Source organism: Triticum dicoccoides, chromosome 4A (assembly GCF_002162155.2).
Source record: "Triticum dicoccoides isolate Atlit2015 ecotype Zavitan chromosome 4A, WEW_v2.0, whole genome shotgun sequence".
Classification (NCBI taxonomy): domain Eukaryota; kingdom Viridiplantae; phylum Streptophyta; class Magnoliopsida; order Poales; family Poaceae; genus Triticum; species Triticum dicoccoides.
In genome coordinates this window covers 701,893,982-701,905,438 of record NC_041386.1, presented here as the reverse complement: position 1 = coordinate 701,905,438, position 11,457 = coordinate 701,893,982, and the positions used below count along the sequence as shown (strand labels likewise).

General features: G+C 48.8%; 2 protein-coding genes across 2 annotated transcripts in view; both read left to right on the top strand.

The window, feature by feature from the left end:
- The window catches only part of LOC119284147, a 1,866-nt gene extending 619 nt beyond the window's left edge, over positions 1–1,247 (top strand). The window contains exon 2 of the mRNA XM_037563394.1: positions 1–1,247. Coding sequence (XP_037419291.1) covers positions 1–858 — 858 coding nt within the window. The 3' untranslated portion in view covers positions 859–1,247.
- An 8,042-nt stretch (positions 1,248–9,289) lies between these two features.
- Positions 9,290–11,207, top strand: LOC119288017 (short-chain dehydrogenase TIC 32 B, chloroplastic-like). Its single transcript, XM_037567634.1, has 5 exons — positions 9,290–9,696; positions 9,804–10,055; positions 10,161–10,330; positions 10,555–10,601; positions 10,685–11,207. The coding sequence occupies exons 1-5, from the start codon at positions 9,326–9,328 to the stop codon at positions 10,931–10,933; spliced, it is 1,089 nt and encodes a 362-aa protein (XP_037423531.1). The 5' UTR covers positions 9,290–9,325; the 3' UTR covers positions 10,934–11,207.
- The last annotated feature ends 250 nt before the right edge of the window (positions 11,208–11,457 follow it).

Sequence of the window (11,457 nt, the reverse complement as noted above, 5' to 3'; positions counted from 1 at the left end):
ACGCTCGCCTCCCGCCCGCACTTCGCCGGCTTCCACCTCTCCCTGCTCCTCCCGCTCGCGCTCCTCCCGCCCGCGCTCCTCCTCCCGCCGTCCCAGCCGTCCCCGCTCGCGCCGCTCCTCCCGCTCGCCTTCCTCTTCGTCGCGCTCCTCCGCCAGGTCGCGCTCGCCTCGCCGCCGCGCCCGGCGCACCTCGCCGCCTCCCTCGCCGCGCTGCTCGCCGCCACCGTGCTCTCCTCCAGCCCCTTCGCCGGCTCCGTCGCCTCGCTCGCCGCGCTCCCGGCATGGCGCTTCGCGCGCGCATTCTGGCTCGGCACCGACCAGCCCCGCACCGGGCTCGCCGTCCTCGCATCCTCCGCCCCCGCGCGCCTCCTGCTCCACCTCGCCGTCCTCGTCTCCTCCGCCGCCTCCATCCTGCAGTGCTGCGGCTTCGTGGACGGCCCCGAGCTGGAGGCCAAGCTGCTGGCCGCCGCGGCGGGGCTGCAGCTGCTGGCATCCAGGGCCGCCGTGCAGATGTACCTCAACGAGGCCGTCTTCTGCTGGTACCAGCGGCTGCACGCCAACCGCGCGCCGGACACTGAGTACGGCCGCGCCAAGGTGTTCCTGCACAACCACCACCTCTGCGCAGCGGCCACGCAGTTCGTCGCGCCACCGCTGCTCGTGCTGTCGCTGCTGGCACTGTGGTGGGTGCAAGGGAAGGACTTCTTTGAGGGCGTGCAGGGGCTCGACTGGCTTGTCGGGTGGTCCGTCGCCATGAAGGAGGCGGCATTGCTTGCGGCCCGTTGGGTGGTGGCGGTGTGGTCGGCGGTGACTGTGGGCACGCTTGTCGGCTACAAGCGTGGATGGTTGTTCGTCTTGTGACTAATCATGTCTCTTAGTTCGTTTGCTGTGTGATTGGTCCAGATGGACTTGTATTTGATAGAGCCGGATTCCACGCCGGATTGCCGGAGTTTTGGTAGGACGACGGCGCAGGTCTTTGTTGTGGGAGCAATCTGGGATTGAAACTTTTGATTTCGTTGAGGCCCTTCTTTACTGGAGAAGCAATGTATGATCAGTTTATTTTGTTTACACTGTTGGGCAGAGATATTTGACAATCAGAAACTGACTGGTCAGTCACCCTGTTGTACTCTCACTGTATCCTCTTTCATAGATACCAATGAATCATTTCTTTTCTCAGTTGGAGTTGGAGTGAACATGTAAATTGTATCATCATACAAAATCATCTGAATGGAAGTGGTTCAGTGTGTAAATTTCTGCTTCCCGTTGAAGAAGAGAAATTGCTCTTCCGTGTTAGTCTCAAATGTGTTGCTCTTGAAACATACTACTCCTGTATTTGAGTGGCAGACTGCATGCCAGCATCGAAACACTATTTTCTTCTCTGCTTAGCCTAGAGAAAATTAAGATTGGAATTGCCATCTAGATGTAAATACTTATAGAGTAAGATAGTTTATCACCAGTCAAATCTATTTTTTTGGTTATGTAGGTCATAACCTATTGACCTGATTACATTTCTGTGTATATGTCTGTTCCAGTTTACTTGTTCCAAATATTGTATCAATTTTAGCTTCTTTCAGTGCATATCTGGGAAAGTAGCAATAGTCATGGCATACAAGGAAAGTGGATTGAGCTGCAAAGCTCAGATTTTGTTTGCGATTGTGAATATATGCACCAGTTCTGATAATTTGAAAATTTGAACACGCTTCTTGAACTAATTGGTGGCTGCAGTTCTCCTGATGCTAACACATCTACCCTACAAAAACATTTCTCTTGTTCACACTCCAGTTGCACAATCTAAGCTTTCAAGTTGTCCTGAATGCTGAGTACTTCATTCTGTACTTTCTAACCGTCTAATCTATTTTGCAGTGATCAAGCAAGCTGCAGAACAAGTGTATTTCTGTCCAGATTAAGCAATAGATGCTTATTCTTTCCTGAATGAACATCAAATTGGGTTTTCCATCTCAACATTGAGTTGTTTCTTGTGTCCTGTAGTTTAGCGTACACTATTAAGCCATTTGAGAAAAAAATGATCTTTATTCTCCTCAGTCTGCATTCATGAACCGGTTTCTAGAAAGGTCCACCTTATCCAGATACATCGACATGTACAGCAATGGGCTCCTGCATCCATTCTTTCTCTCGGAATTTGTGTTGAATTATAAGGAAAGTGGATTTAGCTACAAAGCTCAGATTTTCTTTGTGCTTGTGAATCTAAATATGCAACAGTTCTTAAAATTTCGAAAATTTGAAAATGCTTCTTGAACTTCCCAAGTAACCGGTGGTTGTTCTGTCTGAATTATGACTTTGAAGTGTGCTGATTATACTAGGAAGTAGTCTGGACTGCAGTTCTCCTCATGCTAACACATCTACCGTGCAGACACAGTTCTCTTGTTCACACTCCTGTTCCACAACTGTAAGAATTCAGTTTCCAATGTAAGCTTTTGATTTGTACTGGATACTGACTACTTCATCGTGGCTTTCACCAGCTAACATAATTTACAGTGACGAAGCTGCTTGCTTACCATCACGCTGTATGATCCATAGAAAGTACTACCTCCATAACTAAATATAAGACGTTTTTGCAGTTCATTACTAAATATAAGACGTTTTTGCAGTTCATTGAACTGCAAAAATGTCTTATATTTAGTTACAGAGGTAGTATATTTCTATCTAGATTTAGCAATAGATGCCTACTCTGTTCTGAATGAACAGAAAATTTGGTTTTCCATCTCATTATTGAGTTGTTTCTAGTTCCCTGTAGTTTAGTGTGCACTATTAAGCCAGTTGAGAAAAATAAAAATCTTTATTCAGTAATTCACAAGTTTGCACTGGGTGATTTCCGCGCATGTTTTTTTTGTTGAGATTTCATCTTCACTTCCTCAGCAATCGGTCATTGCTTTGCTAGGATCACTACACTGCCGTCCAAATTGTTGTTTTTCTAATAAATAAATAAATTAAAAATACATGTGCATCATATTGCCGTGTCTCCTGTTATATAATCGACTTTTGGAGAAAAAATTTAGATACACATATATTAATAGAAGCCATTTTATTAGTGATGGCAGAGTAGTGAGATGAGATAACTTGCACTGCACAAATAGTACTATGTACCTATCTCCAGTCTCTTTCACACTTGTTAGACTGATCATGCCTTCACCACCTGTAGCGTGGTGAGTGTTTGCTGATAGCCTAAGATAGCCTCCACTTCACCTTGCGTCTTCCACTTAAAAACAATTCAGCACCACTTTGTATAGTCACTCATCATTGAGGCTTAATCTATGACTTTGCAGTGCAGGGTACTGGAAGGTTGAGCTAGTATGTTACTCAGTGGGTTTGACTCTGCCACTTATCCTATTGCAATCGCCGGAGATTTGAGACGATCCTGCTTCTTGTATGGCAAAGAATGTGCTTTCGGTCAGTGCACGCGCTAAACTATCTTTTACATTACACTTACACCATGCTCTTGATCGTGTAGCCGAAAAGTCCAGAGAAAGGCGTCCAAGTATTGTATTGCTGTGCCAAGAAAGGAGCAAGTATGGCGCGCGTGTCCTGGGAGTGAGTACATGGTAGAATGGTCCAAAAGACCAATCCTGCACGCATCACGGCATCAGGGAAGCATCTTGGAGATTGAGGTGAGCATATTATTATTCTGTGAGCGAAACGAAGCTGCTTTGTATTTGGAACTAACTTCATCGGTGCTCGTAGTGGAGTGTGGGGCAGGAGTAAGATACACTTAACGTCACCCGGATCGGCTTCCATTGGTTTGTGTGCTTGTTGGAAGAGCAGGTGACACCAGGAAAGGAAATCTAATGGAATCCCCCATCTTGGGGGATAACATTTTGGCTTTGGAAGTACACTTGTTGTCCACTACTAAACTCATGCACTAGCAGTTGTGATTAGTGTGTTTCTTAATTGGGATTTGCTGATAAGATCAGATTCAGTCCTGAGAGAAGCCAAGGGGAGATGCCTGTTTTCTAGGAACACGTCCGAAGGATCCTGACCAGAACCAATTTATCTGACGTGTGTTCCGCCTAGATATCGACGCCCACTTTGTTTTCTCTTGTTGCATATAGTTTTACTATTCTGAATCATGTTTACATTGTAGGATTCCATGCGAGCAAAATATTATGCATGGTTTCCCAGGAAGAAGAAAAAAGAATTATAACCTGTTTTCGGTATTAATTCACTTGTAAATATGCACACAGAAGAAAAGGTGAGAATAATTGTCGAAAATTGGGATGATCTTGTTAGTCTTGCATCCTACTAATAAGTTTCTCTATCTATCAAGCTAAGAGTAGGTGCTCTGATAGTCAGACTACTTTCTAGTCTCTAGGATAAACAATGAAGAGCAAAGTGGGGTTGAACTCTAAACAAGAGGCCAGGACTTGGCAATGATTGCAACAACCATTTGTAGCCAAAATGGGCATCACCTTCACAGGTCATGCAGCCCTATCACCTTGCCGAATTCTTTATCGCCCATTGGGCTCATGACAAAACCTTATATATTTTTCTTTTCTCCTGGCATTAACCTTGCAGCATGAGAACAAAAGGAAGAGCAGAGGTCAAGCAGATTATTGCAGGGAGGGAATCCATCAAGGTGACACCTTACCAGACCTCCCATCCCTGGTGGGAAAAAGAAGGCAATTTGTGTGTGTGCTACTGACCTGATAAATTGTGTCACTACTTGCTGGGGAAAAGAAAACAGCCGGGCAGGAACAGTTCTGCATAGATCTGACTGATCAGAGTAAGACAGACAGGTATACCTGCCTGGAAAGAACTGATACCGTTGCTTCGTTCCGACTTTCAGCCAATTATTCGCAAAGTTGCTGCTGTGTGCAGTTTTGTTTTCAGGGGAGCCCACAAAAAATAGGCTCCAAATTGGAGAGAGAGCTTATAATATATTGCTATGGCAACAATTGGGAGATCTGTCATAGAAAGCATCGCTTATAAAGTGCTTCCAAATTAGTGTTTTCTAGAGTCAAGGGGATCCTCATGGGGCCTTCTTCCAGAAAAGAAGCATAGGGATCACAGGAAAAAGGGAAATGGAGGATCTCCTTGTGCAGTGCATTCCATATATATATTTGGTTTGCTGACCTATAAGTCCTTAATTTAGTATACAATGCTACTTTCTTTCTTGTGTGAGAGCTACTGGACTGATTGTGCATGCTTACACATACTTAATGATCAAAATAAAAAGAGAAGAAAAATATAGTACTAAAAGATGATAATTTCATAGAAGCTCTATGATAAATTATAAAAGGGATCAGATAACTGCCTATTCTTTTCTGAAGTTGTACTTTTATTATTTATTTATTTTTGTGGGGGTGGGGTGGGGGGGGGGGTGTTTATATAACAATCAGCACACCTTAATTTCCTTCAACTTTCTTATACAATTTGTTTATTTATTTTGGGCACCGAAGGCAATAACATCATCTAGAAGACCAGAGGAAGGAGGAAGAAAATGCATGCACACAAATTAAAGAAAGCTACTCCCACCGTCCCATAATATAAGAACGTTTTTGACACTACATGTTTTTGACACTAGTGTAGTGTCAAAAACGTTTTTATATTATGGGACAGAGGGAGTACATTATTCAACCAATTTGGCCATTTGTATGGTGGTGGTGCACACTTGCACTCCCTTTTTGTTACTTGTGATGCAGCCATGCACACACACACACTAAAACAATGGCCACAAAATCTCTGCTTAGATATGGATTACCACGACTGCAACTACTGTTCCATAATTATTAAGCTTCGGTCTCCATCACCTCCTAATATCCCTCTAATTTTGTTCAGCTTGCTTTTTGGCAAATGTGATCTGCTCCTCTTTGCTAGCACCCAGCCTTGGAGCTATCTATCTCGCTCCCCACCCACCACCATGGGCCTATTGGAGCTTCTGTTTGACTAACAACACTACCAAGTACTACTGACTAGCAACAACTTCTAATTTCAGTTTGCAAAAATCAAACCTAACTCCCACTACTAAGTACTACTGACTAATAACACCTTCTACAACTTCTTTTGAGTACTTTCAACTTCTAGGTTTTTATCCATACTGTATCCATAGTTTCATACATTGAATCCACCATGCATGCATTTTGCATTTTTACAAATATTTGCGTTGGTAAGGATCTTGAGAAGGGACACCCAAAGGGCAAACCCCAATCACACCTAGGTTTTTTTAAAAACCGAGGCAAAAGATTTGCTTCATGTATTAATTAAGAGGAGAATAGGGTGCGAGCTACAAGCCCCGAGTAGGAGGGGCAATTTCTTTAGGCTTCCAACCGGTGACCCAAGGTGCATCCGAAAAAGGCGTCTTGGCACCGTTCCTGATGGTGGAGGCGCAGAAAAGGATTTTGAAGAATGCAATACACACCACTCTGAGGAGCGGGGCAGAGACTTCACTTGAAGGAAGATTTGCTCATGCTTCACCCCACGGCGGCACCATCTTTCAACATTGCCAAACACCTAATGAACAACCAAATTCTAACTTGTCCGGCTTGATATGAAGACCTCATATGAGCACAAACAGAGTAGCCTAGCCCATATCCTCCCGCCAGAAAGCCACCACGAGCGAGGGGAAGAAAAATTAGGCAACCTTATCACTATTGCCGCCGCAACCTGACGAAGTCACGGACAACCAAAACCCACGAGCTTGTAGAAGCACCGGCCAGTAAGTCATGGGTGGTGACCAAAAGACGCCAACGATCGCGAGTTGGATAGATCGCCGGCCTGGAGAAGCCGTCACCGAGGAGGGCCATAAGATAATCCCAATTCCGGCCGGACAGAGGAGGACACAAACCTCGCAAGTTCCCTGAGGAAACCGTATCTGGCGGAGCATCCTCGGATGCCGTGAGCAAACCGGTAAATAGTTGCTTGAGTCTAGGAGGAAGGTGAATTTCTAAAAAAAAAAAAGACAAAGGAGTAGAAGTGGCAGGTTATTGGTCACACTCCCTTGAGCCATTGAATTGATTACATGGATGGATGAAGTGTTGGTTCGTGCACGAAATAGCTAAGCCACGCACGGGGGAAAGTGGAAGCAGCAACGTAGCTAGTAGCCAACATTTTCGTTAGGGCTAGCCTAGCTGCACGCTCGCTTTCAACCACCGTCGGTGTGAGTGGCACGAGTTTAGTGAGATTGTTGCGCGTCTTTACTTTCTCCATCCTCGGTCTCCTTCCTTCCTTGTGGCTACATACATATGCATGTGATTTCATTTCGTGTGAGCGATCTGGTAGCTAGAATGGAGGGCGACGACTATGACGACAGACACCGGGATGAATGCATCGTATATCTACCTACGGGTAAAAACTCAGGATCTTGCCTTATTAGTGGATCGGGCGGCACATCATTGCCTTGTTGAAAGTGTTGGTTCGAAGACCCGCTTCGGATTTCATAGCCACCCTTGGTCTGGCAGCAGCCAACATTGAACGCGTGAGTGTGTTCGACACCCTTGAAGGGTTGCACCCCAAGTGTTAATACGATTCGAGGATGCCGCCGCGAGTCATGTCCTATATAGATTGCCTTAAGTTTTTTCTTTTTCTTTTTTCCTTTATAGACACCGGTATTTTTGGCGTTTCCAATAAGAGGCCGAGGGTCTTCCCCTACACTGGGGTAGGGTAGGCATGCGTCTTATTTGATTTGATGGAGAAAGGAGGGGCGGGAGAAAACTGCTGGCCAATTAAGACGATCGCCGTACGTCCATCTCCCAACACAGTCTCAAGATCGATTACTATCGGTGGACCTCAAATACGCCGCACACGTGCTCCATCGTCCACAGCGCTAGGCGCTAGCGAACAAGCTATGTCTATCTAGCCGGAGCACGTACGCAGAATAGAAGATGAGATATCGTTTGACCCACGCGCACGTACGTACATATACATGCTACGCAGCTAGCCCACTCACCCACTTGCTGACAGGCTCCCGACTCGCTCTCCGCCACCTCTCCCCTCTCTTCATTCCTGTTCATAGAGAAAAGCTCGATGCCGCTTGTGGGCGTGTAGAATGCCTCAAGTCTGAGCAAATGGAGTCGGGGAACACAAACCTCACATGGCTGCCTCGACGCTCCGTCGGTTGTTATCTGCTCCACGTACGGGACAGTGTCACCAAGACAAACATGCAGAAGGAAGACTAAGACTGATCTAAAGACACATCATCTGCCACACGACTTCGGGCAGCACAAAGGAGCACCACCGAAACGAGGGCGAGACCGGAAGACCTTATTCCACGCATCATCGATCTCGCCACCGCCCTAGGGTCCCCGCCCCTCCCATCGCCGGAGGGGTAGATAGAGGGGGAGGGGGACCGCGGTCTCGCCGCAGAGGCAGGTAGTACCCCGGCCTCCGCTCCTGCCGCTAAGTCACGGGAGAGTGGGAAGCAAACCACCCCGGTCTAACTATAGATGTACTCCAGTGTCCGATATGACAAAACCAAATCGATATGAACCCGGTATCCAACATTCTAAAACCCTCATGAAAAATATCTTCTTTATACATAAATTTTACTGATTCAAAGTCGATTAAAATCTTGTATCATTGGCGTGTCAATCGCTACAAAGGCGTAAATGTTTGATCCTTGGTGGGCCGATGGTACAACCACAACATTGACGAACCTTGTAAATAATGTTGGCTGACCGGCAGAACTAGTCTGAATTAAGACGGCTGCAACCAAACGATCTCTTTAAACAGTTTTATTAAATCTCTCAGTCGACTAAGACTTGGTTATGTCTCGGTCGAATGAGTCCAGTTTTTCTTAACACGGTACAATCAAAGTTGCTCACATACACAAGCATAAACTCATCCCTATGAACGCACACACGTACATCCTATCTCTATGAGCACCTCCGAGAGACTGAGCCGGCACATCATTTTGAGATTGGTAAAGTCGCCACAGACATCCTCATAATCAACAGAAACGTCTCCTCCCAGTAAACGCACATCACTGAAAGGTCTAGAATAAATTCAGAAAAATACGAGCACCGATGTCAAATCTGGGAATTGAATTCTGATGGACAGCGAATACCACTGTCCACCTAACCTTCCAACAACCACAGGTTGGTTCGCCTGACCAGTACAATTTGAGGGTCAATTTATTTTCGAAGGCGATCCCCATCTGTAGTCTACGAAATTAATGAGCAACGGAGAAATGGATCGGCAGTCTGCAGTGCATGTCGCTTTCCAGAGCACCTCCTAGTGCAACTCAACGCGTGTGCACTCGACGGACGGAGGAGTCATCTTCATCGTCTCTCCGGCCGGCTATTTATACCCCCGGTCCTCCTCTCCCACCACACCACTCTCCACCCATCTCTCTCCCCCCTCTCTGCCTCCTCCCTCCATGAGCGCCATGCTGAGCTCGCTGAGGTACCTGGCCGGCTCGGCGGGCCCGAGCGGCTACGGCTCGCGCACCACCGCCGAGGAGGCCACCCTCCCCGCCGGCGATCTCGGCCACATCACCGCCATCGTCACCGGCGCGACCTCGGGCATCGGCGCCGAGACGGCCCGCGTGCTGGCCCGGCGCGGCGCCAGGCTCGTGCTCCCGGCGCGCAACCTCAAGGCCGCCGAGGAGACCCGCGCCCGCATCCTCGCCGACCTCGGCCCCGGCGGCCACCGCGTCGTGGTGCTCCCGCTCGACCTCTCCTCCCTCGGCTCCGTCCGCCGCTTCGTCGCCCGCTTCGTCGCCCTCCGCCTCCCGCTCAACCTCCTCATGTAATCACCTGCTTGATCCACCACGTTCCTCCTTTCGTCTCCGTCTCCGTCGCCGGCGATCGCCGTGATGATTAGCTTAACTGATCGGCTCTACGCATGTCGTGCAGAAACAACGCGGGGCAGTACGCGGAGCGGTTCGCGGTGTCGGAGGACGGCGTGGAGATGACCTTCGCCACCAACTACCTGGGCCACTTCCTGCTCACGGAGCTGCTTCTGCCGACCATGGCGGACACGGCCAGGGCCAGCGGCGTGCAGGGCCGCGTCGTGAACGTCTCCTCCACCGTGCACGCCTGGTTCGCCGCCGACGCCGGCGACGACGGGCCCCTCGCCTACCTCAGCCGCGTCACCCGCAAGGCCACGTACGTCATTTACCGTCGTATTAATCACCACCGTACTATGTATGTATCCATGGTGCTTCGAGATTCACGTGAGCACCCTGCTGGAAACTTGATGGCCCTCTGCAGGCCGTACGATCCGACGCGGGCCTACGCGCTGTCCAAGCTCGCCAACGTGCTCCACACCACGGCCCTCGCCGGCCGGCTCAGGGAGATGGGCGCCGACGTGACCGCCAACTGCGTCCACCCCGGCATCGTCCGCACCCGCCTCATCCGCGACCGCGCCGGCCTCGTCACCAGTAAGTCGTCCTAGTCGTCATGGTCCTCCTCCCCTCTTGTTTCACGAAAATAAGCCTAGGTTGGAAAACACCGTCGCGTGTCGATGTGAGGCCGGCACGTGGGCCAGGCGCCACGTGTCGGCCTCACACCGCACCGATGACGGAGTTTTCCGACTCGAGGAGTCAACAAATAAACGTGGCGAATGGTGATCTTATTGTACCCTGCAACGACTTGCCCGCTGCAGACACGGTGTTCTTCCTGGCGTCCAAGCTCCTCAAGACGGTGCCCCAGGTCAGTCACTCTCGCTTCATTCACCTCGGCCGATCAACGGTTTCCACGCCGGAATCCTGACCCTTGGGTGGGTGCATGTCCAGGCGGCGGCGACGACGTGCTACGCGGCGGTGCACCCGGCGGTGGCGGGGGTGTCGGGGAGGTACTTCGCCGACTGCAACGAGGCGGCGCCGTCGAGGCTGGCGTGCAGCGCCGGGGAGGCCGCCAGGCTGTGGAGCTTCTCCGAGGCCATCACCGCCGAGAAGGTCAAGGAGGAGAGCGCTCTTCCCGTCACGAGCTTCAGGTTCCAGGTCCAGAGCTCCAACGCCGACCGCGGCATGGCCATCGCCTAGCTAGGGATCCGAGCACCGGAAAAATTAGTTTTGGTCGCCGAACGGCTACAAGATGCCGCAGAACCTGAAATTGGAGGCTACCAAAGTTAGTGCAAAGTTGAGTCACTTATTTTGGGACTGAGGGTGTATTACTGTAGAGTTAGTATAGCAGTAGCATATATACATATACATATACATATACTGATATACCATGTACTAAGAGAGTATATATAGCTGTAAATACATACCATATGTATACTGTCAGTGCAATATAATGATGCCAGTGTGTTCCTGAGCAGCCTCCTTGAACCTGCATGTCACATGCCGATCTTCCTTCCCTGTCCATCAATCACACACACACACACACACTAGATTACAATAGATTAGCTCAAATCTTCAACTCCACTAGCATGAACAATTATCCAGCCCATTGAGCTACATCCTACATAGATACTCTTCTTTTTAGGTTGGCACCCCGCATTAGTGCACTTCATTCACTGTTTGCACGTCAGCTAATCATGCCAGGCATCAAACAAACCGCTTGT